The following is a 26,440-nucleotide window of genomic DNA, read 5'->3' as shown; positions in this document are numbered from 1 at the left end:
AAATGAAATTTAAAACATTACCTCATCTCCACAATTACTTCCCCAGGTGCTTGGCTTTTCCCAAAGTGCACACCAACACAACTGACCTTTCCTTTCAGTAGGAGTGCACTGCTACACACAGGGCACTGCCTGCTTTCCCTTCTTCTGCTTGCAGATGCCATTGGATGGAGACACAGGAGCTCCTCAAAAGGAAATGTATGGCCCTGAGATCCAATATTCTGCTTGTGACTGTTTGTGCTACAGCCAGAGCCATTCACCAGAGCTCCATGTGAAACCAAGGATTTATTCAACCAGCACAATCGATTGCTGTGACACATTCAAAGAGCACTGAGCTCCTGGGGCTGGGCCTTGGTTGCCAATACAACATTGCATGTAGGAGTTTTCTTCTACCTTGAGACTCAGTGGCTCCATCCAGCAGACAGAAACCTGGCAGCTGCTCCATCTTCCAGCACGGCGATGACCCAGATGAGATCTATATATCCAATATTCACAGCTTCATGGCTGAGGAAGGCTGTGCCAGAGTGCTTAGGAATTTTTGGCATGAGCCTGGCCCCACTTAGCATTTTTATGAATGTTCCTGCTCCTGGATTCGTGCTGTAATCTAAAAATCGAAAGGGCACTCCTGCTTGTAAGCTTCTGGACTTGATGGGTACAAGAGAAAAACCTGAAATTGATGCAAACCCATGATAAACCATTGGTGCAAATGAATGCAAAACTATCTCCAAAATTGAAACCAACACCAAATTGGGACTCACAACCCCTCCATGGGGACCTGTGATTGCAGCCTGACTCACAACACTTGAGCACCCAAGGTGGGAGCTGCTGGCCTGGCCCTGCAGAGAACACTCAGCATTCCCCATCCTGAACAAAACTACAAAAGCAACACATTGAAGGTGTTTGTGCAGCAGAGAGAAGGAAATCAGGATCTCACATCACTGTGTTTTCATGTTTGTGCAGCAGAAACAAGGAATTGAGGATCTCACATCACTGTGTTTTCATGTCACTGCCCATTGTTTATGAGTCCTCTTCCACAGCTGCCCTCTATACCCTCTGACAGTGGTAGGTTCAGCTCTACCTCTGTTTCAACACCTGGAATTTCAAGACAACCTGATTTTGCAATTAACAACTCGCAAGCAGCAAATTAAATTCATACAGGGACCCTAAATAAACTGGCTGCCTGTTCACAGGTGATTATAAACACTTATCTATAGTTCTGACATAAAAGGGACAGGGTTGCACAAACATGTAAGTTAAAGAGGTACCAAAATATTAGTCATGACCTTGTTAAAGCAGTTAATATGGCAAAACTCAGGCATGAAATAACCTATAAAATGAAATATGATTAGTGTCAAGAGCTAATCTTCCAGAAGCCCAAACAATGTGATGCAAAGGAGCTTTTAAAAGAAACCAAACAAACTCATTTTTCATTATCTTCTGCCATCTTATTATTTCACAAGTTAGAAATCCATTAGCAATTCTGTCAAGAACTAGATAGGCTGCTTAGTTATCTAACACTGAGACACTCACATCCCATGGCTATCTTGATGTCCCTGGGGAAAAAAAAAACAGGAAAAGCAATGGAGTAATAAATTATTATAACTGTTTCATTAAAATTTAGGACACTGTAATTTTCAAGTTTATTTGGTGTTATATTTAAATGAACCAAAAGGCAACATTGTACAGTAACATTATAAAATAAAATTATTACATAGTACATTAACCAAAGCCCCATTTAAAAAAAAAATCCTAAAAAGTCATTTGGGGACATATCCTACTCTTGCTCTTCTGCACACATGATTTATTAAGCTCATTTAAAGCAGCACTCTTATTTTTAGGAAAAGCAAAATGGAATTTGCCCCCAAAATGGAGTATCTTTTCTTATAGTTTTTGCAGTTTCATTTTATCATGTGTAATATATCAAGTTTATAAGGCATAAATACGAAAAACAGTTCAATATGCTCATCATAATTTTAATTAAGTAATACAATCTAGGACACTTTTTCAATCACACCAAGGATTACAATGTACCTATAGCTTTAATTTCTTTTTTATTTTTTTTATACAAAAGTCTATCATATGGTATACAGTGTATTCTAGTTGGTAACTGGTTCACAAGGTGGATCACAATATTCTTGCAGGTTAATATGTCAGGATTTCACCCAGTTTGTACACTCTGTGCAGGCTTCCTCCTCCCCTGGCTGCTCTCCTCCAGCAGCAGCAGCAGCAGCAGTATCCCATTGCTCCATCTCCTTGCCTGTTTTCAAAAGGGCTCTGTGCCAGCTGCAAATCCCACTGGGAATGCTCGGGATGCACATCCCAGGGGTGCCAAGGAGCTCACAGAGGTGTTTGTGGAGCAGGGAGCCAGGCTCTGCTCTCCTCCAGCAGTATCCCATTGCTCCATCTCCTTGCCTGTTTTCAGAAGGGCTCTGTGCCAGATGCAAATCCCACTGGGAATGGCTCGGGATGCACATCCCAGGGGTGCCAAGGAGCTGCCGGGAGTGGAGGAGAAGGCAGGCAGTGGCTCACAGAGGTGTTTCTGGAGCAGGGATTCAGGCTCTGCTCTCCCTCAGGCTCCAGGAGGGAACCCATGGCAAACCACAATCTGGTGTGTGAGGAAACCACTGGCCAATGCAGTGGGTGCCACTGGCTGCTAGTGCAAAGCAAGGATGGGCAAAAGCACCTCAGTAAATTAGGAGGCAGCTTGGATGTTTGGGATGTTGAGTGCTTGGGTTGGGCCAGCTCCACGTCACCCACAGCTCCATAACCTGCAGAGCCTTCCCAGGATATTGGGCATCTCTAATGCAAAGACTCATCTGGTGCCAGCTGGATGAGCTGCACAGATAAACCCTGTGATCAGTGACACCTCCCACACCAATCTCCTACCTCCCCTTGGGCTGATATTTTCTAAATTTTTCAGATTACTGAGATGCCCTGGTGAAAGCACTGCTGATTTGGGACTGGGGGCAGCAGGTTCAGAGGGGCTGGAGAGGGCAGGGGCTCTGTCCCCACCCCTCCTGCCCCTCCAAGGCTCTTGTGTGGGGTGGGCAGATGGGGGATTGACCCTGTGCCCCCACAGGGCCCCTGCTCCCTCCAGCAGCCAGGGAGGGGTGTCAGAAGGTTTCCTGACATCACCTGGAACCAGGAATAGCTTTTCCTACATAGACAATCAACCTAAATTGTGCACGAGGTAAACTGCAGAGCAGAGTCCTCCAGAGTGTTTTTCCCATGTCTAATATTAGATATCTTGCTGGCAGCTCTGAATTGTCCCCAGAGGTTTCTCTACCTGCCTATATTTACTACACATGGATCCTGAGCTCCTGTGCTCAGGTGCTCTGAATCACACCACAACCAAAGGCAGCCTAAAATAGACAGTGTGAATTGCTCCCTCCCTGCTGCGACTCCATCCTGCAGCATCTGGGAGGAAAGAGAAATTAGCTTAGTGTTGTGAATGGGCCAAAGTCACAGAATTTGGGTCAGGATTCAGGCCAGGCAGGCACAGGTTTTGTCTGTGGGTCTATTCTCTATTTGCTGATGGGACATCCAACCCTGTGCTTTTTTTTCTGATAGATCAACAGTCTCAGGAATCACCTATCCCTAAATAAAGCACAGCACGTGAGCAGCACATAAACAGCTCTCCAACTGCAGGAAAGAACTGACACACATCTCAAGTCACAACAAAGCCTTCACCTCCCACACACCCTTCCTTCAATACTTTTTTTAAACCAGTCAGAAACAAACAGTGAGTGCAGCACATCCCAGAGAGCCAGAGGAAGGAGCATCCAGTGCTTTCTTAGCTGCTGTGTCATTGTGTAGGGAGGCTGCATCTGAAGAAACCAAAATTACCCTATATAAAGAGCATTCACTAAAAGATTCTCCTTCCCCTAGGAGGACCAGCAAGATCCACACTATTTCCTGAAAATCCTTTTTTTTTTTTTTCTATACTTGACAGAAGAGTAACACTGTCTGGGTTTTTTGCTTTCACTAACCATGACAGGATATTTCTGTCCCAGCCTGAGAATTCCATCAAACCTACTATTTGCATTTGGGATAAAGCATCAAATGGACATTTCCCATGGGATACAGACTGCTTGCTGTCCAGTAGATTCAACCATCACTCCTAAGTACATTAGCAAGAGGGAGGCAAAAGATCTCCCTGTGCTGAATGCACTGCACCAGCAGCAAGTTTCCACCAGTGCTGAGAAATTGTGCCCTTAATGTAAGTGCTCAGTAACCACCAGCCCTGCTGCTTGAGGAGCACTCGGAACTGTATAGAAGGCTTGCAGGAAAAGGACCTCCATTAGTACCCATTATGCTGTGATTTATGGTATGGGCTTAAAATAGCAAAAAATTAAACAGTTCTATTTAACCTAGAGTCTAAAAAAAGGCACAAAGACTTGGTGGAAAAAAAAAATTTGTAACTGTTCAGATTATATTTCCAAGAATTTTAACAGTGTTGCTTTCATTTGCTAGATTTGCTTGCTGGCAGGAGTGAAATTCAGACAATTTCACTGTCTGCAGAGGTAAATACCCTTTTGGCAAGGCAAGTTTGCCAACTCTATGCAAATGTTATTCAACAGAAGTAACTAAAAGCTCTTGTGATTGCTTTAAAACATAATCTTTTTGGTCTGCAGCACATTGCACTTAACTAAGTACTCAGTGATGATAGAGTGGGTCTTAGGGCAAGACCAAATACAAAGAGCCCTTTTTAATCTGAACGTAGGAATGAACTCTGTTCACAGCTACACAGTCTGCTTTCGAACAAATGATCATGAAATACATAAATACTATAAAATAAATACAATACATTCAGAATTTTCAACACTGTAGAGAGCTGTTAAGACTTCCCTAGCTCCTCAATGTAATGCATATAGAACATTCCCTTCTATACAGTGCTAAATCCATGTGCCCACACCTCAAGTTAGCTCAGACAGCTTTCCTCTCTTGCCTGGATTCTCATCAGTCTCTGATTCTGTAAAACATTATATAATTCCTTTAGGAAAAAGAAAAATATTGCACTTTTAAAAATGCATAAAAATCGAACCGAGTTCCCATTAACTCCACCATACAGTCTGTTATTTAAAATATGACTTTTCCAAAAACGCATCTCTACTTGTTCTGCGCTCCGCCTCCGTTCTCCAGCGGGATATCCTCAGAGCATCGTCCCTCAGCGCACTCCTCACAGTTTTGCCAGCAGCCATTTGTCACACAGCGTGAGCTATCCGAGCCTCGGGTGGCTGGGGGTCACAGGGTGTGCCCAGGCTCAGGATTTCATGGTGCAGATGGGCACCACGATGACCAGGATAACCGTGCACGCGGCCGCCGCGATCAGGGCGGCGATCTTGCAAACCTTCGCCCTCCTGAACTCGGCTTCCTTCCGTTTCAGCAAGGAGTCGTAGCCAGGAGTGTAAATGTCTTCCATCCAGTACTCTAAGTTGTTTGGGTTCAAAGATTCTTGAGTCTAAAAATCAAAAGGAAACGGTTGTTAATTGATTGGGGTCTGCCATTAATAAAATAAGTGAGCAAAGCAGATGTATCCAGCTGCACCTGGATCTGCTGGCAGGATAAAGTGGGTTATTGCCACTCCTCACACCCCTCCATCTCCTGGTCCCAATTCCATAAAGCTGATGAAAGTGGTAAAAAAATACTGCAAAAAAATAGGCTCCTGCAACAGTAAGATTCTGCTCCAAAATCCCTCACGTATCTCTGATTTACCGGAAACTTCGTCATCTTGGATGGCATTTAAATAGGATCTCTTTAATCTGCTCGACAGCAGAGATGTCAGCAAGTGCCGGCCTGTTACTGTTAATAATTTTTAAATTATTAAAGCTCAGCTGATGGGAAAGGTTCTTAATATATGCTCCTCATGCACTACACTTTATAAAGCTAACCCTAATTTTGTCACCGTGATTTGTTTGCAGGGATGGTAACCCATCCCCATCCAGCACCCAGCCCTGCTGCAGGGGCAATTCACAGACCCCTCCTCTGGAATGGCATTGCCTGGGGACACAGGCAGCCTGCAGAACTTCATCAGTATTTCCATCTGAATTATTTATTTTTTATGTCTTACAGCTTTTTGTTCCTAAGTATTTATGAGCTCTTAAAGCTTTCCATTTCAGCCTTGCTTGTTTTTTCCCCCCTTTAACCTCTGTTTTAGAGGAAAATAAAGGGAAAACTGGGGAAACTGAAACTCTACACATTATATTGAACTTATCAGCAGAAAGGAGTAAAGCAAAAAAAAAAGCATTTTGAAAAATGACAGCATTTCCCCAAAGCTGTCTCCTTTATCTGAGGCTCCAAAAGCCCATTTCTTTAAAAAAAATGAAAAAGATTCCATATAAAAATATTACAGTGAGAATACCTTAACACACATCATTTCTGTGTTTGTAACAGTCCTGATCCAAAGCTTGTTGGATTCTGCAAAGAAACTCCTGCTGACTTGAGAAGGATTTGACTTATCCTTTAGCCTTTAATTGACTAATTCAGATTTTGTGGCCACAAGCTACTGGCTGAAACTTTGCTTTTCCTGATAGCAGCATTTGTTTTATGTAAAGAACTACTAAAAGAAGAGATTCCATAGCTATCTCAGAAATAAACACTGAGAACTGAGCAATGGTTTTATGATCATTTAATGGACACCTCTATGATAGTGTTAGGATGCTGAAACTGGCCATCAGCCACACCTGTGATTGTATCTTTATGGCTTTGAATGACCTGTTTCAGCCTTGTGAAAAAAGGCAGCAATCTCATCTCTAAAGGCATCAGAAAATAGCCTGATACTGTTTGATCCCAGTGAATCACCACACAAAAGCAAAGCAATGAATCTCACACAGAGCCCACACGTGGGACAAGCTTTGGGCCTGACTAGTTTTGCAGTTTCTTTTTTTGGAGGAAAACTCAGCAGACTTGTCAGGCTCCAGGAGAAATTTCAAGTAAACAAAGGTAGAAAACCCCCAAATATAGCAATAGTATGCTTCAAGGAAATTGCAGTTTTGGACCCATCTGCCTTGGCATTGACCTTCTAACTACTTCAGAAGGAAGATGCATTATTAAAAAGGCCCATTACTGTTAATCAGCTTCCTTTCCCATTTCATTGCCAGACGTAGGAATGTTCATTAAGGCATAATGTATTTACTTTCAGTTCTAATAAACTTAATCACTGGGAAAAAAAAACCCACTCATCAGTCTGTGTCTATTTTTTAAGTTTGTCAGTAAGCTCCATTATAAAGTCTAGACATGGGCTTTGCAGGGTAGATGCAATTCTGACAATCTTTTTGGAGGGAGAGAATCAAACCAGTAAACTTCTATCACCTTTATCCTAAAGATAAATGATGGCAATAAGCTGATTTCTCTGGTTTGCTCACAGCCATGCAGAGCTGCTTACAGAGAACAAAACAGCCCAATGAGGAGCAGATGGAGAACTCTTCTCCCAGAGGGGCTTTGCTTCCAAATATCACCTCCCTTATTGCCTCACACAGCAGGTAAGTGATGCTTTGTGACTATCCTGCTGCAGAGGAACTTCTTCCAGCCCATTCCTACTCCAGCACACAGCCTGCAATGCCAGGGTTAGGGATTCAGTAAGCCATCTAAAGCTTTTAGGACCCAAAAAGCAGCAGGGAGCTGAGGCAAGATGCAGCCTGCTCCCTGTGCTGTTTGTTTCTCTCAGAGTGCAATTCAGCCACAGCAAGGAGCAGGGGCTGGTGAGGACAGGGAAGTTTGCACGAGCCAAGCAAGGAGGTGAATTTGTTGTGCACAAATTCCTGCACGAACACTCATGGGAGCTGCACTACAGCACTGTGTGAGTGATGGTTTCAAATCCAAATCAGCCAGCTCAGGGTGCTGAGGCACAGCATCCTGATGCTTTCCTAGGGATTAGTCTGATGGGTTTGGAGCTGGTACCTCAGCACTGAGCCATTCAGGGCTGGCATGGAGCAGCAAAGTCTCAGACTCTTCCACAGCAGACAAGCTATGGAGACAAGCAGACTCCCTCCCTGAGCACAGCTGCCCCCCACAGACTGCTGCCCACAGAACCCAAAACGCCTGAGGTCAGCACCAGACCTCCCCACTGGTCCTACATTCTACTGTCCAAGTGCATATAAAAGATACACATATATTTGCACATCAGTGTGCACTTCATTGTGTGACACATTTTGGGTTTCAAGGCCAAAAATGCAAAATTTCTTTCATTTTTACACATTTTGGATGTCATCTTTCAGTTTTTCTTTTTGAACCTCTGCTCAGATATCTTCCTTCCTAAAAGATGTGTTGTGTTTATCAGACTACACAGGGTATCCAATGTGGGTGCTCGTTTTATGTCAGGTTTGTGATTTCGTGTCGGGAAAACATTAATGCAAAATTTGAATGTGTCTCCTCTGCTTGTTGCACAAGAGCCTGCACACTTCCAAGCTGAACCAAAATGCAAACTAGACACAGCATTAGTTGCCTGGCTGGTTTCCAACAGCCACTTCAAAGCTTCCACAGTGACGTGTTTCAAAACCAGCTGTGGTATTGAACATCTTCTACAAGTATTTGATGTCTTGTGTTCCTAGTAAAATGAAAAAAAAAAAAAAAACCTAACATTGCAATTCCCTGTGAATAATTCAGAGTCAGAGGAAAAGGCAGCAGTCCCAGTTCCTGCACCACTCTGCCTTGCTGCAGTTAGGAACCAGCTCACTCCTGCACTCCCTTATTCCCCAACTCTTCTTTAGAGCTACTGAAGCCACGATGGCTTAGAAGACATTTCTCCATTGCAGAATAAGCTGGGAGCATCAGCCTGTCAAGGATCACCATTCAGAAACAAAACATTCACATTCTTCACTGTCCCTGGCCAGGATGGATAGGGATCAGCAAGATTAGAGGCTCAGCAATCCACAGCTCTTGCCTGAGCTATCCAAATCCCTTCTTAAATGCATACTCTGGCAACATCCATTTGCAATCAAGCCATTCAAATTAAACAAATGAGACTCACTTGTAGATCCAAGGCTGCAATCTTGCCTTTATCCCCCGAATTCCTCGTGTATTCCTCTATGGTCCACGATGGCTGGGCACGTTTCACTTCAGCCAGCTCTGTCAACCTCATGTCTGTGTAGAGAGGGTTGCTTTTCATGTGTGACTTGAGTGATGCAGGGTAGGGATGAGGACTAAAGACTTGTTCAATCAAGAAAGCGTCTTTTGGCTGTTTAGAGAGTCTGTGTGGCTGTGGGATTTCATACTGCCTGTCTGCCTGCAACAGGGTTTGAAAGAATTTGAGAGAAAAAACAAGACTATGAGGGAGTTAAACACAAAAGACAGAGATATTCCTTTCAGAAGCACCATATGATAAAAAATACACTAGCTAGGATAAAGGTTTTGGATGGCCTTCATCCATTTGCCCACCTTCTCCTCACAAACAAACCAAAGAGGTATTGAGGTATTTTACAGACACAATTCCAACACGAACACAATGCTGACACAGCAGAAGAAATTTAGGGTTTGTGCTGTTCATAGATCAAAAAAATAATCTGAAAACAGCCCTGACATCCAGAAAATCCCAGCTGATCTGCAAAAGCTGAGAGACACAAGCAGGCTTCCAGGTTTCTGTTTCTAGATCAAATCCTAACGTGAATTATTCTTCAGGGATGCCCCCAGCCTGACACTGCAGTGTCTATGGTATCCAGAGGCCACTGAAGGACTCTGGGAGGGAGTCTCAAAATCAGCATGTCATCCTAAACAAAGCAATGTACACAAAAGCCAAGGTTTGGGCTGACTAAGGATGGCCTTCCTCCCACTCTGCAGTCTAGCCATAACCCATGGTTTGTGGTTTCTTGTTCACCCAAGCACATTTCTTTCCACCAAACCTCTTCCTCTCTGTTCTCAACCCTTCTCTGCCCTCACACCCATTGCAGAAGGCACAGCAAGCCTGTCCTGTGGTCACAGCTGGCAAGGGGCTGCAGGACCCCCTCCCCGAACAGGAACAAGCACCCACCCCGTGCAGTTTCAGAGAACAGCACCCAGAGCCCCAAGGACATCCATGGGGTCACTGAAGGGGACACAGGGAAGCTGCTGGGAGCACGGGCAGAGTTTTTCTGCCCAGCTGCACTGCAGTTCCACAACAGGAGGCTTAAGACTCATTTAAATGACCATGAAAGTCAGATAGAGAGAACACAACTAAAATGAGCACCTCACAGCACACATACAAGGTTTTCTTTCCTTGAGGGATTTGAATCCATGAATCTATTTTGTTGGCTTTTAAACATGTACATACTTCTCTGATAAAAGCCATCACAATTCAATTTCAAAATATCCCTTCTAAAACAATCACTAGACAATTTCAATTTTCCCCACACCCTTTCCACCAAGGTAATTACCAGGCCTCCTTATGTTGCTGCAGATGATGAAGAATACTATCACCTTCCCAAGACGTCACCCACATTACCACCCTTTCTTTGCAAAAAAGCAAAGCTTTTGAGAAGCAACTTGGCCATTTTGCAGCTGCCAAGCAAGAACCTGCAGGTACAAAATCACTCAATTATGATAACGATAAAGGCAGGCATAACATGGCAAGGCAAAGCATTGTCATACCCGGAGGCTTGTGATGACTGTGGAATTCATAACCACCTTATTTTTAAGCATTTATTATGTGAGTTAAAGTTGAAATTACCTCTTTAGATTTCCTGTGCCAGTCCTTATTTTCTCCTCCATCTCTCTCTTTCACCTCCTCCTCTGTAATGCCAACTTGGTTGGTGTAAGTAATAGCTCTCCAGTCTCGGGGAGAGTTTGAAATACTTGCTATTTTGGATTCGGTCGCACTGTTCTCTTCTGTTAGTGATCTTGATGATCTCCTAGTAAACAAACTTTTTTTTAAGGCTTTTACTCGAAGGCTCTCGCTATTACTTCCACTGGCATCTGAACAGCACCATTCTGGATTATTCTCCAGTTTGCCTCCATGAGGAGTATTGTGGCACTGGAATATCTGCGGGGAGTTGCTCTCATCTGACGCGGCATCGCTCGTCAAAGAGTTGAGATCTATTTGTACACTGACCTTCTCTGGCTGCTGGATTTTTTGATCCAGCTTGCTTAATTTTCCCAGGACTTGAGAGATTTCTTCTCGGACACCTGAGAGAGATTCCAGTTTCTTCTCTATTTCACCGATCCTCAAGACTAATTTGCAGACGCTGGTTTTCAGTTCGTCATCTGTGTTACTGACATCTGCCCTGACCACTTTATCCAGTTTGTTACAGGCACTCCCATTGGAGATCTTAGTCAAATTGTGCTCAGGTGAGCTCTCACAGTCTGATTTGTGCACCTGAGACAAGGAGCCAGTGCTGTTGTAGCACGAGGACTGCATCACTCCCGTGGACCCGCTGATACTCATGTCATCCAAAAACCTGAAAATGTCACTGATGTCATCACTCACAATCTCAGAGTCATCATCTGACTGCTTCAGAGAATGCCTCTCACCATACTTGGCTTGGCCTGCTGCACACAAATCCTTGCATTTCTTGTGCTCCAGAACCTGCTGCTCCGTTTGTGTCCCAACACTCATGGTCCTGTCAATGCTTAAGATCTGCACAGAAGTACAGTTAATGCTTTTATCCTTAAACTTTTTGACTGGCTCGTGTTTCTCCACATCTAGAATGGAAGGAATTTCCTTAGGTTTGTGCCCGTTGGGTTTCACAGCATAGTTTGCCTGCATAATTGGTTGCTGATCCTTTGCATTTAGGTAGGACTGATGCCTGTCAACTGAAGGAAAGTTTGGAGACGGGTTGTTCGAACTCTGGTATCGTGGTTTCTCTTCAGATTGTTTCCTATTGAAAAATGAGCGTTCAAAGTCAGGGACCTCCTCAGTATTTAAACTCCAGCTTTTAGCTGGCCAGGCAGTTTGCTTGGCTGGCTTTCCAGTCCACTTTTTGGTTTCCTGTGGTCCCAGAACAGTAGTTGGGCCAAAATATGTTGAAGCTTGAAGATCATCTAAACTTTCATGCTTCACTCGCCTTTTGTCTGGTATAGGAGAATAAATTGGATTCAAGTACTGGCTGCTGTATGGCATTTCAAAGCTGTGGTTGAAGAAAGTCTGCTTAGAGCTTTCTTTTCTGTTCTGAGTCTCTCTGTGTCCATCTTCTGGTGTTTTATTGGATGGTATTAAGTTGGGAGATATTGTAATCAGATTATGAAAATCTTCTTTGAATATATTTCTTTTCTGGACACACGACTGCATCATGAACGGCTCGTCATTTGTAATGAAAGTTTCTTTTAATCCTGCACTTATAGGCAAGGAATCCTGGTCTGAAATAGACTCATTTTCAATGTTCATGGGGAAGTAGGTACTCTGCATTTCACATGGTGGGGATGTGGCAATGGAGTAGGACGCCAGCGCCTGCAGCCTGTCCAGAGAGGCAGCCCGGCCCTTCATGTCCTTATTAACACCAAGCAAGAAGTTGGGTTCTGACGAGGGGACGAACTGCTGGCAATCTTTGCAGTCCATCTTTCTGCATTTTGAGGACCTTCTGACAGGAAAGCCCTGGTTGAAGTCCTGGTCGTTGAGCTCACAGTTGGGCACGCAGTCAGGCACACAGTCTGCCATATTGCAGATCTCCGTGTCAGACCTGCAGGACTCGAAGGACTCCTTCTTCTTCACTTTGTGCCTTGCAACTGGAAGCTTCTCCTTGGCCACCCCCCCGTTCATTTGGATGAGGTTGAATATTGTTACTATATCTGCTGCAACCATGATTTTCTTTGATTGCTGATTGTTTACAGTGCATCTCATTTTGTCTTTGAACAAAGTCGCTGGGAAATTAGGATCCAGGCAAGCAGTGTAAAACAGCACGCTTCTGAGCTTGGCCAACTGGGATAAATCAAACCTTGCACACAGGGACTTGCAGAGATCCTGGTAAGAAACAGTATTCTGCTTTGTGTCCAGCTCCTCCAGTATCTTCACCAGGAAGAGCGACGATTCCTGGTTGGACTCCATGGCTCAAGCGTGTTTTGCCGTTTAGCCTGGAAACCACGTTCCACTTCTACAGCAACACAAAAGAGATTGTAAGTCACCCACAGGTAACACCCAGGGCCTTGCAACTCAGCCACAGATGGGGCCTGGCTCCCTGACCACGCCGTCCAGGGCTTGCTTTTATAACCCATCCTCATGTTCTGAACTTCAGGCTGCAATCCTAGCATCCAATAAATCAATATTTAAATGGAACCGGAGTTTTATCCGAGAAGGCTCCTTTATGCCAATGTCTACTACAGCAACCAAGTGAATAAACAGATACATCTTTGGAGGGGCTGAACTAATGGCAGATAGACAATAGCCTGCACAGAATTTTAGCACAGAATTTCTTACCAACTCATGAGAGGTTCAAAGCACAGTTTAAACATCAAATTGTCTGCAATCATTTCAGTCCTAGCCTAACCAGGGCTGATCTACTGCACTATGACCTGTTTTCGTATCTGAATGCAAATGGCTCTGAAGATTTTCTCTCAATAAACTTCTGACATGTTTTTAGAAGTTATCTGAGAACATAATTGCCATCTTGCTTACTTTAAACCATTATTATCTCCTCTGCTCTGAATTATCTCCTTTGGATACTTTGACATATTTTTTTCCAGAAATACCTTTTCAGGAATGGAAAATTTGCCAAGTCCCACATGAAAAGTGTGTGTGGGCCCCATTTGGACTCTAAAGTCCAAAATTTAGCAAAGAACAGAAGGAGTTAAAAAAAAAAAATCTTACTGAACCTTGAAACCAATCCAGCAGATGCCAGAGGGCTGGCTGCCAATCAGGATGGATTTGAAGACAGAGAAATATCAAGGACAGAGAACATCCTCTTCAGTGATGTGCTCCCAGTGAAGCCTAGAAGTGCATTTCCATTCACCATCCCGAAATGACAGGGCAGAGGTGAAGAGCAAAAGCTTCACATTTATGTAGATAACAGGAATAGCTTGAACAAGCACAGCTAACACTAGCAAACATCTTGGGGAGAATATAAACCCCTGCACTTTCAGAATTGAAATGAACCTTTAGCTATTATGGATTAGGAAAGGATGTTGACAATTTTTCACCCATCTATTGTGAATATCCTTGGTGTCTCTGCTGTTGGCTACTAGGAAAGACAGAGCACAGGCTGATGCAGTCTGCCAATTGCTATGTTTGGTCACTGTTATTTTTACTGATAGGAATGACAAAAATCTTCTCAGTTTCTCAAAAAGGTATGTTATCTTCCCCCATTCACTGCCACCCTCAGACGACCCCTGGAACTGGCCTCTCCTCCATCAAGTGCAGAATATCCACCCAAATGGCAAAGCACTGAAGTCAACATTGCAAGGCTTATTATTACTCATTCTAAAAGGCACCTTCTGGTCAAAGACCTAAGGACTCCTGAGCACCACTCCAGAATCCAGGGCTCCTGTTCCATCTCCTGCCCTGACATCACACATCAGTGATTGCTATCAGTGCCAGAAGCCAGAGTACTTCAGCTGTCATAACAAATAGTTACCCAAAAGAATATGAAACAAGTCTCCATATGAACTCCATTGCTTATTTAAATAACATCTCTCTACTGTGTGTGATCAGGAGCTGAGCAGCAGCAACGTGGATGTATTTCTGTGATTGTAAACACAGCTCTCAGAAAGCAATGGCTACAGGGATTTTCCAACACCTCTGCTGCATGCATGTTTGCTTTTAAAGCTCCTGTATTATGCATAGCAGCACAACTGACAAAGGAGAAAAAATGTTTTACTGTTCTGTGCTCAGCTCCAAGAAGTAATGCAAAAGGCTGGAGGAGGGTGCTTATATCCTTTTTCTCTCCGCAGAGCCCCTTTCACAGCCTGCCTCTGTATTTCTCTGACATGCCACCTTTAATGATGCTCCCATGCTAGATCCAAACTCTGCTAGTCACCACCAAGGCTACCAAGTTCTCACAGAATAAACTTCACGTGTGGGGCTCAGAGACATTCCCAGCTGACAGGGGACTGGCATTCCAAGTCAATTTTCTGCATGTTACAAATCTGCCACTTGGGACAGGAGTGAAAATATGTCTTTTTGTCACCTCCAGGCTGAATACCAGCAAAAGCAACTATCTCCTCCTATTTGTAAATTCACAGCTTCTTGCCAGCCCCTCACCTGGATATCCATTTTCACAGCCTGATGCACACCCTGCACTGGCCTGCCTTCTCCCCACTCACACTCCTGCTAAAACACCCAAGTAGCCAGTTTGCACTAATGTATTTTTGAAAAGTGTCAACCCATTTTGCTCCCCACCCTTCTGCCTTTACTCTCTCATCCCAGTGAGGATATCCTAGGTACAGCTCCTTGAAAATCTTTGCTTTGCACCAAGCCATTCTTTGCGTCATCAGAGATTTTAACTTCAATTCAGGTTTCTAAACACTGTGAATGTGGTAAAACTCAGGTGCAGCCTGAGTGATGACAAGCTCAGTAAGTTGAGTGGAAGCCCTGCTGCATACCCCCAATCTCATGTTGCTTGTACTTAGCACCAACAAGGACCCTTGTTTTGGGGACCCCAATCCATACACAAGCAGAAATGTGGAGGCACTGAAGCACAGACCCAAAGCAGGAGCCCAGCTAGGCTGGGTTAGCTCAGTCCCACCCCTGTGCTCAGACCCGAGCCTGGCAGGTGACAGTCAGCTATAAAGCAGTGAGAGATCAGGGATATGACAAAGGCTTTGAGACAAGGGTGACCAGGAGAGAGCTGAACCTGCTCAGGTGGGAATTCAGCCAATTCATTCAACTGAGACTCAGCTATGGGAGGTAGAAACTGAAAAGGCAGGTTGCAAACTCAGATATAGGCCTGGAGGAAAAGAAAGCTAGCTAGGAGCTGGAATAATTTCTTCTTCACCCCTTGGCTGTTCACAAACAGCTTTTTGGTGTGAGAGAATTTTAGGTGTGAAAGATATCTCTGGGCTTCAGCCTCAGCATGGAAATTGGTGCTCCCTTGTGCCAGAGCATCAGAAACATTGCTGCTAGTGGAGCATCAACAGATTGGGGCTGTGAAGAACAGGATGTACTACCCCTAAGGATAATATATAAGGACCTTGGAATCTTGTTTCCTGGTTCAGGGATGTAAAAACCTGGTGCCAGAATTTTTAGTGGCACATTAAGCTCCTCTGCCTCTTGTCAAGCCTCCTAACAGCCTGCAACAAAGACAGGTGCTTCTTGGCAGGCCAGCCCAGGAGCTGCCACGTCCCGGGTGCCAAGCACTTGGCCAAGCACCATCTCAGCCATTATGTCCACGTTCATTCAGTATCTCTCAAAGCAGGACCAGAATAGAGCTAGACGTGGCACAGAAATGCAGAGCTCTGAAATGAGCACAGGAAGGCCTTTTAAAGAGGGCTCAGGGTCACGAATCAGTCAAAAGCAGCAAAGCAAATGGAAGCACCCACAGCAAGAGCAGCAGCCCACAGGGTCTCTCCTCAGATGGCCTCAATTCCACCAAGGTCCTCGTGCCTTCCCCTCACTGCCAGCAGCCACACACACCCTCCAAACCCCCCTCAAACTGACTTTGGCCTCCAGACACGTGGGGCTCCCCACACAAAGGGATGGGATCTGGCTTACTTATCTCCACCAAGCCCATCTCTGACCAATGGAGCCACTTAACATTTCATCCTTAATGATTTTGTTATATTAGCATTGGAAGGGTCGCTTTGACTCAGCTTCCCGAGATTTGACATTTGCTGCTCTAATAGCACAATTATAGCCCAGCATGGGCTCATGGAGCATCAGATTGCACTGCCAGTCGATGGGGGCTGGCTCTCCTTGCACGCAGATGAGCTCCAGACTTACCACAGATCGATGTCTTCTTGCCCTGCACCAGGAGCAATGAACTGAGCTCTCATCTTACCACTGACCCACTGTCTCAGCCTCTGGAGGAGAAGTCCAAGAATATTACAATTGCAAGCTCCATCCCCAGAGGAGCTCTCTGCTGCACAAAGGGAATATACTGCTCTATTTTCTGGTGTCTTTAGGAACCAAGCCTCCATGAAAGCTCTCCCCTGTGGTTTTCCAGACCAGGGGAATCTGCAGACTCTTTCATGCATCTTGCTTCCTTGCAGGAAAGCCAGCATGCACCTCCCATCCTCACCACCTCCCAAATCAGCAGTGGGGTGGGGGTGCTCCCCTCATCCCCTGCCTACCCTATAAATTTGCCATCCACAGGAATTCATGGGATTAGAACTGCTTCCCAGTTGCCCTGGCTGCTTTCCTGTGACTCCTTCAGCCCAAACCCTGCCCTGCCAAAGGGTCTAAGGGCAGCACACATTGAGGCAGATAAACCCCAGCACAGGATTCAAGACACAGTCCCACCACTCGACTTCCCTGAGCAGCTGCAGGGTGGCAAGGTGCCCTGCACGAGTCTGAATCACAGCCACTGCCACACAGACCACGTTATCTGCCTCTCTTATTTCCTCCTTCATTTCCTCCCCTGTTCTTTGTGCCACTGACATTTGCTCTCCCCATCTCCCAATATACACGGCAGGTGCAGCTACCACACAGATGTGACTCTCCCTTTGATTTGCCAGCCAAGAGGGAAACAGCATCCTCATTTTGTCCCCCCCACGGTGACAAACGGGCCACCCCAGAACAGCACTACAGCAATGCAACAGCAGAGTGATCCTTGCATAAATCCCCTCAGAAAGAGCCAGCCACTCCAGCACAGCAGAACATTAATACAGAGCCAGTGATATGCTGTTTTACTATTAACTTGGGCTCATAAATCATTCAGCCTGCCTTCCCAGCACCAGATACTATAAAACAAGGCAGGCAACGCTTGCCTCACATGAAATGTCACCCGTCGAGACGGAATTCAGTTTTTGTTTTCTCCCACACTCATAAATCCATTGCTCTGCCAAAACATTAAGAAATTTCTGATGAAGGAATGGGGACCTCGAGCCCCATCTGGCTTCCACTGCACACAGACACGGGAGCTGGCACTCAGGGAAACAATGCCCATTTCCACACACCTTATTCCTCCTCCTCCCTCCAGCCTTCTGCCGCTCATTTAAAAGAAAACTGAAACACACACTTTGGACCCCTGCCCGTGCAATGGCAACTGCTCCTCTCCACCTTTCATTGATGAGAAAACTCCTCCTGACCAGTTTGGCACAGGCTGTCTCCTCCGGAGCATCTCCGTGGCGGCGCAGGAGCAGGGTGGGCTCAGTCCCTGGGCAGGAGGAGGTGGCTGCTGGCTGCCGGCTGTGGGTTTTATTCAGAGCAGAAGGGAAGGAGCCCCTGCATGCCGGGAGCTCACAGTGCCTGTGCACCCGGGAAGGATGCACACACCCTGCACATCCCGAGCATCCCGCTGCCAGCCCCCTCCGAGGGTCACCGGGGGTCACTGGGAACAGCATGGGAGGAAGAAGCCGCTGTTTTCTGGCTCTTATCCTGCGTGAATGAGCCCTGGGAAACCGCGCTTTACAAACCCAGTCCTTACCAGAGGCAGGCTCTGCTGTGAAAGGACTCTGCACAACAATTCAGCTTCCTCAACACCCCAGAATTCAGCGGTTTTTAAAGGATCTGAGTGCGTAAATTGATAGGGAACTTGTGGATAAAAGCAGCGGACCCTCGCGGCTGTGCAAGAGCTCAAGACGAACAGGGTTTGCCATTGATTTTTCTTGCACAGTAACATTAGGCTGATTATCTGATTATTTGCATGGTTCAGTTATGCAATCCAGGTTAAGGTATCTCTACGATCTGGGAAAGTGCAAACAATCATCCTAAAACTGTGCAATAAATTACTGGAATTATTACTGCATCATATACTCTGGGTTATTCTTTGCCAACTCTTGGCCCATTCAGACACACACAAATACTGTCCTCCACATACATCATTAGAGCACGTCCAAGCCACGTTTTTACCGGAATTTTTGTATAAGGAGACACCATTAAAAATACTGACGGACAAACACAAAAAAGTCTAATTTAATTAAATGTGAGCAATTCATCCCATCTGTGGGCATCCTGGATTTTTGCACAGCAAGTCTATAACAATCTCACTGCCTCCCTGCTCCCTTGCCCTGGTGGGTCCAGCTTTACTGATCCCCATCCCTCCAGACTCCGTTTGGGAGTTGGGGTCCCTGGGGCTCAGCCCAAGGGTCACCCACTTGCTCCTCCCGGGCAGATCCGGATGTGTGGGATTAAAGTGGAGCTGCCAAAGTCCCAGACGGAGTTTCACGATTTTGGAGCACCCCCTTTTCCTAGAGAGCTTAACAAAGAGACAGGACCCCGGGGCACCCAGAGGAGCTGAGGGGTCTCTTACCTGGGCTTACTCCTCCTCCTCGCAGCCCGGCGGGGCAGCCGGTGCTGAACGGCACTGCCGGGTGCTCAGCGCATCCCTGGGGATGGAGATCACGGGGGGCTTGTCCCCGGCGCCCCTCTCCCCCAGCGCACCGCCCCGCGCCCCTCCCGCACCTGGGGCTCACCTGCGGGCTCCGCCTGCCTCTGGCGCGGGCAGCGCGGCCGTCAGGGCTGCATCTGCCGCTGCAGCAGCCGCTTCCCGGCCAGCAGCAGCAGGAGGAGGAGGAGGAGGAAGAGCCCGAGGCTGAAGCCCCGGCAGGATGCCATAGCGCCGGGCTGCGCTGACAAAGGCGGCAGCAGGTTGGCATGGGAGGAGGGAGAGAGGGGAGGAGAGAGGAGAGAGAAGGAGGGGAGATGGGAGGGAGGGGGCAGCACAGGCCGAGCCTCCCCGCGCCGCCCCCGGTCCCGCTGCCCCGGCCGGCCCCGGGCGCTGCGGCAGCGGCAGCGGCGGCTCCGGCTCCGCAGGGACCGGGCGCGGCGGAGGGGCCGGGGCTCCGCTCCCCCAAACCACTGTATCCCTGTGATTGTTATTATTCGGGTGAGCCCCGGCGCTCCTCGGGGCGGGGAAGAGCGCTCGGCTCCAGCCCCGCTGTCCGGGCAGGAACAGCGCCCGCGGGCAGCCTGGAGCAAAGGGGGCAGGAAAGGAAAAGGGGTGCCCAGCGGGAAAGGGGTGCCCAGCTGGAAAGGGGGTTCCCGGCTGGAAAGGGGGTGCCCAGCGGGAAAGGGGGTGCCCAGCGGGAAAGGGGAGCTCAGAGAAAGGAGCCCGACTCTGCCCAGCCAGCGACATGGAGAGCATCGCTCTGAGAAGGAGCGGCTGATGGAGCCGGGGCTGTTCAGCCTGCAGGAAAGGCGAGGCAAGGGTGACTTTATGGCTCTTTACAACTCGCTGAAAGGAGCAGGTAGCCAGGTAGGTGTCTCTTGTCTCAGGTGACAGGCGATAGGGCAAGAGGAAACGGCCCCAAGTTGCACCAAGGGGAGGTTGAGGTTGGATATTAGGAAATAGTTCTTCACTGAGAAGTGAAGGCTGGAACAGACTGCCCCGGGAAGTGGTGGAGACACCATCCCTGGAGGTACTTGTAGACGTGTAGACGTGGCACTTAGGAACACGGTTTTGAGGTGAGTTAAGACTTGGACTTGATGATCTTAGAGGTCTTTCCCAACCTAAACAATTCCATGATTCTGTGGCAGCATCCAGTGCCCACCTCGCACACCCAGTGCCCACCCTGCATGCCCATCCATCACCCCCGGGGCACCAAGGCCACCAGTGCACATCCCTGTACTGCACAGCTGCCCTCAGGCAGGTGGTCCTTGCAGGGATGGGTCTGGGGGTGTAGGAAGGGGCTGCACAGTGTGGGAAGGGGCTGCAGGGTGTGGGGTCCCCAGCCCAGGTGTGCCGTGGTACACGTGCAGCGCCCAGGACACGCACACTCCCTGTCTGGCAGGCAAGGTCTGACCTCAGCCACAGCACTGCCTCTGCCCCTGCTGCTGGCTGGCCACACCACACAGAAATACTGCAGAGAGTTTTTAATAGAGGTGTTGCTGGGTGAAATAAAGCAGGGAGATGTCAAAAGCTCCACTTCTCCTCTCGCTTGCACTGTTTGGGGAGCAGGCTATCGGCTTCCCTTTCCTAGATGAACTAATTTGAGGGGTTGTATGCACAAGCACATCACAGCCATCAGACCCCCATGGACAAACTGGCCTAAAACTATGTGGTTTATTTATTCTGACAACCTTGGGAACAGAGCTCTCTGCTTTCCTGAGAAAAACAAGGAGTCAGGAGGGGGATTTTATTTAAAACCCACTGACTTTGAAGAATATTGTGTGTGATTCAGGGTATACATAATATCTGTAAAGACAACACTCAGAGAACTTAATACAAGACAGAGGGTAAACATACATCCTTGAAAATGGAAGAAAAACATGTTTATACCACATTATTCTTACCACTACTCAACAGCATTAAAAGAGGGAGTGTCCTTGGGCCACATTTTCCATGCTTTTGTCAGATTTTTTTTTTGTCTATAAGTATCCATTTACTTGCAAATTTCACGGCTGGGTGATTTCAGCCCTACACCGCTTCCTAGAGTACGTGCCTTCAGGTCATCAGAATAGTCAGAAGAACTCTCTGTACCCTTCAGAACTGCACACACCAGAGAATAAATAGAAAACATTTCTTACCCCTAGTTCAGGTCTAGCTGATCTTGCTTGATTTTGCCCAGGTTCTGAGAGGTTTCCAGAGCTGGTTCCCATTTCCCACCAGAGGAAAATTTGGTGACTTAGCCTTTTGCCTTCTTTGCTTGCACCCCAGCACGCAGAAATTACATTTAATTGATGGCAAGGGTTTCATTATCTTCTTGTGGGCTGTGACTAGCAGCATATAATTAGGAATCACCTGCAAAAATTGGTTTGAAACAGTTAAACACGGTGCAGACTCATATACACAAGGCGTTGATTTTACACTGGGAGGTGTGTCCCAAGGGCAGCAGGGCTGGCTCCCTTGGGGCTGGGGAATTCCTCTCTGAGCTCTTGGGGTGCTGCAGGGACACCTGCCCCCCCCTCCCTTTCCAATCTGGACTCCAGGTCTCCTCCTTCCCCAGGCCAGATTTGACAGCAGCTTCAGTGGGAATTTCGTCCAAAAGGAGAGCAGGGATCAGCTCTCCCTGTCCCCATTCTCCATCTAATTTTAGCACCATCAGCTCCTGTCTCCCCTCACCACCTTTCCTTGACATTTCTGCTTTGTTCTTCACTCTTCTTTTCCCTTTCATCTCTTTCCTTCAGCAGCTGGCACATTTACCTTGTCTGGCTCCCCCACAGCTTCCATCTTCCCTCCAGCTTCCCTTCCCTCTGCTTCAGTGACTCCTTCCAAACTAAACAGGTGACCCACAGGATGTGAATGTCTCCTCGAGCCAGGGGTGTCCAGGACTGAGCACCAGTCCCAGTTTGATTGGCACCTGTCCCAGTTTGACTGGCACCAGTCCCAGTTTGATGTCGATGTCTCCTCGAGCCAGGGGTGTCCAGGGCTGAGCACCAGTCCCAGTTTGATTAGCATCACAGTGCCGCAGAAATAGTGCCCAGCTCCTCACAATCTCTGCCCTATGCAGCACAGCCCTAACATAAAGATATTTCAGCCCAATTAGGTTGCCAGGGCCAGAGCATATTCCTCATTCATACGTGATGCCAGTTCCAGCTACACAAAAATGAATGCATTGCCTCTGTCCTCTCTCACAGCAGCAATGGTGCTTTTTATTTGTGCACAGGAATAGTTCCACAGGGCTGGAAACACTGAAGCTGATGGATGGAGAAGGGGAAACTGATGTTGAGGGTAAAATCTAGGAAAGAAAATCTACCTTTCAACACTGCAACACTCACTAGATATTTCTCTGAAATTTTTGGCTCTCTTTCCATGTGAATAACTCCCTATGGAGGGGCAGGATTTTTCCACTCATGTCTTATCCAGAGTCTCCTGCATATTTTCCTCTCTGTTTTAGCCCCTCTAGAGCAATGTGCATCCAAGGAGCCAGCACAACCATCAGCAAGTCTGGGCTCAGGCCTCTCACTCTGCCTTTCCTCCTGCCAGGGGCTGCAGCACCACACAGCTGCTATGTGCTCCCCTTGCACAGACTCATACAAGTATTTATAAATTCAACCCAAACTGTTTGTCCCACTGACAGCAAAGGGACTGCCCCAAGGGCTCATCTAAAAGCACTAACAAATCTTCATGCAGAAAGTATTTTCTTCACCGTCTTTATTGTGACCTCTGGGCAAATTTGTGCCTTTATAAAAGCAAGACCAAAAAACCGACAGTCAACTTGGTGTTTTAGCTGCTTTCAGGAGCCTCCAAACCATTTCCTGGTGAATCTCTTTCACTAAGACATAAAAGAAAACGAATTTCATTAAATGGGACATGACTTTACCTAGCACCTTCCTCAGCACAGACATTTCTTCAACAGCTAGCAGCATTCTAATGGTATTAAACTGTAGAAAATAAAACAGTCCTTTTCCAATATCACCTTTAGTGCAGAGACTCGTTTATATTTTCCAGTGTTCCAGTAGCAAGTCTTTAATCTCCTCTGGGTTTGCTTTTAAGAGAAAGAGAATTTCTAAAGCCCAGAGCATAAGCCTGTGCTGGGAGCACAGTTAGTTACACTCCAAGCAGACAAGTCTGTCTGAGCCTGCTGTGCTCCCTGAAGTCTTTAACCAGGATTTGGGAGAGCAAGGCAACCTCTGGGGGAAGAGCCAGACAACCCAGGGCACTGCTGTCTTCCTCTCTGGATGAAACACCGAATCCTTTCCTAGCTTAAAGACAAATACCAAAACTTTCTGCATCGTTAAATGGCACTTAGCAGTACGGAGCCTGCAGATTGCTATTTTTATCAAGCACTCCGAATTTGCGCTTCCTCTGAAATCTCAGCAGGGTCTCAATATTGCTGAAGCTGACTCCTGCAGCCAGCATGCACACAGGCTGTGCCTGGGAAAATGCATCTTGGGGCTGGCAGCAGTTATCAGAGAGTGATTGATAATGGGCAAACTTCTTGTTCAGCTAAACGGGCTTTGGCACAGGATCACTTGAAATATAACAACAACCAGAAAAAAAATTTTAAAAAATCAGTCTGTTGAAGAGCATCCACCCATACCAGATGTGCTGACTGGAGAATACGCCAAATTCCTCAAAGCAGTACAACTTGACAGCAGTTCTAGGCAGAAGTGATATTTTTCCCCCAATGTATTTACAAACAGAAAGAACAGTAACTGTAGGGTAGGATGGATAAGTTAAAATATTTTTGTGACTATTGGTCTAAATTTTTTAATGAGCTTCCCTCTGCTAAGTTGAATTTCTTTTCAGTGGACATGGCAACAACTGGCTTTTGCTGGCACAAACACCTGTGAAAAATATACACCTCCCCATAGTGAATGTTTGAGCATTTGTAAAGTGCACTTTAAAAACCATGTAGAAAAACGCTGATGACTAAAGTGGCCATGGACTAATCCATCACAGAGAAGAAATTTAGATTTAGGTTTGTCTAACCAACTTAAACTCAAAACCAGAACAATTTCATTATTTATATTCGTGACCAATACTTCTCCAAATGAGCCTTCACTTCTCAGTTCTGGTCTTTGTGAATGCATTGCTAGCCATGAGCAAAAAGGGCAAGATTCAGACATTTCTCATGTCATGGCACAGACAAGCTCCTTTCTGGAGTGAACATGCACAAAAGCACAGGTGCAACTGATTTTAGGTCAAAAGTGAAGGAAAAGATAATCGAGGGGTTGCTTTTGAAGTGCAGCCCCCAGGAGGGAGGGAGAGCTGCAGGCTGGGCAGATGGAGCCACTGTGGCTCACGTTTATCCGTGCCCTGCCATCACTCCTGCTCTTTGGGCACTGCTCCCCCTCCATCTCACAGGTGAAGGCAGCAGCAAGTGTGACAGGTAACCAACCACCTGGTACTTTGCAGGGCTCCCTGCAGCCCAGCCCCACACAGGCTGTGTGGGATCTCAGGTCAGGGCTGGAGAGGTGTTTGTTCCATTGTTGTGAGCTCTTGGGAAGGTAACACCTTCCATTGCAAGTGCCAGAGAGGTGAAGGTGCCTCCAAGCTGTGCAAACTACCTGCAGGCTTCTTGCACGTTCAGGTGAATTTTCTGTGCAATCTGTCTCTCTGCTGGTTACTGGCTCATCCCCAAGCCCATCCAGGTTTTCCGAAGGAAAATCAAAATCACCTTCCCAAGAGGGTCAAAACCTGAAGGAAGATCTCTGTCAAGCTCTGTGATGGAGGGTGGCACAGCTCTGCCTCCCTGCTGACTTCAGCCCTCACACAATTTCCACAATTTCCATTTTTTTTGGGTGACCTGACCAAATGTCCACTGCAGGCAGAGGAGACTTTCCAGTCGTATCGATGGATGTCTGATGGCACTCACTGGCACTCAGTAATACACTAAACAGTCCTCAGATTCCTTGTGGTCACCAAGGAATTCACAAATGCCTTAGCTTTTACTGCCCTGAGTAATTATTTATTGGGATGGCCTTTTTATAGAATCTCCTTAAAATGTCCATCCAGGTTTTAAGGCCAGTGGAGACTATTAGCTCATCAGTCTGCAAAATAACATATCCCATAGCATTTCACTCAATAACCACCACTGTGTTTAGCTCAGCAGTTAGCATTTGATTGAAAAGCATCTTCCAGAAAAGCCTGCAGTCTCCACTGAAGAAATAAAGAAATTAAGAAGCTACCATTTCTTTCAGTAGTTTATCTGGTGCTTCATCTCCTCTTGGGTTTAAAAGTAAAATGTATTTAATATGAAATATCTCCACACCTTTGAACAACTCTGGACACATTGCTGGGAGCACCATCATCTCCAGCCCAGCATCCTCATGGGTTTGTATCCCCCACAGCAGCGTGGCACAGTGTGTCTTGCAGAGAAATGCCTGGAATTGTCTTGGGGGATTGAGCTATTCATCCTAATTCCAGCCTTGCAGTCTGGAAAATGAAGGAAGAATCTTCGCAAGTTATTGTTGAGGAAAAGGACAAGTTCCCATTTCTTCCAGGTGGGTTGGAAGAAAGAAACCATTGCTGTGGTGGAGTGGTTTAATTCTGACTCCTCCTCCAGCTGAATCACAAGTCGCACTGCTTTGCCTTTTTCTCCCTCAGTATTTCTGTCTTGCTTGTTCCAAGCTCCAGTTTTCCATCTCCTCGGTCAGTTTTGCTCCAGGAAACAATGTCACATTGTGGGAACGGTCCAGTTTGTTCATGTATGATGGTGGGCAGGGATGCACCTCCACTTAGCCTTGGCTTCTTTGGCCCTGCTTTTGTTTATAACCATTTCCTGGATCTTCACTGGGGGAATAAGGATCATGTCCTAACCAGATGCTCCAAGGCTTTCCAGGGATGGAGCAATATGTCCTGGCTGAGCCCATGCAAAGTGGAGAGTCAAAAGTGAACTTTTGCAACAACAACAACAACAGCTGCTGTGTGGGGCCAAGGTCAGCTTCCCTGGGAGGGGAATTGGGGAAGGCCTGTGGGAGAGGATCGGTAGAAGCTCTAAAAGAGCTTTTTCACATGTTTCAGCTCAAATCTCTAAATTGTTCCCTGCTCCTACTATCCATACCTTTGAGCTGAGTTTGCTTTAAAATCCTTTGAAACGATGTTTGCTTTTGTGCTCCCAGAGT

The 26,440-nt window shown here is 46.6% G+C and overlaps 1 protein-coding gene across 2 annotated transcripts; it reads right to left on the bottom strand.

The window, feature by feature from the left end:
• Positions 1-3,928: 3,928 nt before the first annotated feature.
• Positions 3,929-19,563, bottom strand: MINAR1 (membrane integral NOTCH2 associated receptor 1). Of its 2 annotated transcripts, XM_054272637.1 has the most exons (4): positions 19,405-19,563; positions 10,637-12,992; positions 8,966-9,220; positions 3,929-5,458 (listed from the first exon to the last, which is right to left on the bottom strand). In XM_054272637.1, the coding sequence occupies exons 2-4, from the start codon at positions 12,944-12,946 to the stop codon at positions 5,261-5,263; spliced, it is 2,763 nt and encodes a 920-aa protein (XP_054128612.1). In that variant the 5' UTR covers positions 12,947-12,992; positions 19,405-19,563; the 3' UTR covers positions 3,929-5,260. The 2 variants fall into 2 exon arrangements, with proteins under 2 accessions (XP_054128612.1, XP_054128613.1); XM_054272638.1 differs by lacking the exon at positions 3,929-5,458 and having other exon boundaries at positions 9,119-9,260.
• Between the last annotated feature and the right edge of the window lie 6,877 nt (positions 19,564-26,440).

This window comes from Melozone crissalis, unplaced genomic scaffold (genome assembly GCF_028551555.1).
Source record: "Melozone crissalis strain CALT ecotype California unplaced genomic scaffold, PUWL_Pcris_2 ptg000014l_1, whole genome shotgun sequence".
Classification (NCBI taxonomy): domain Eukaryota; kingdom Metazoa; phylum Chordata; class Aves; order Passeriformes; family Passerellidae; genus Melozone; species Melozone crissalis.
This window is presented reverse-complemented; position numbering and strand designations above follow the sequence as displayed.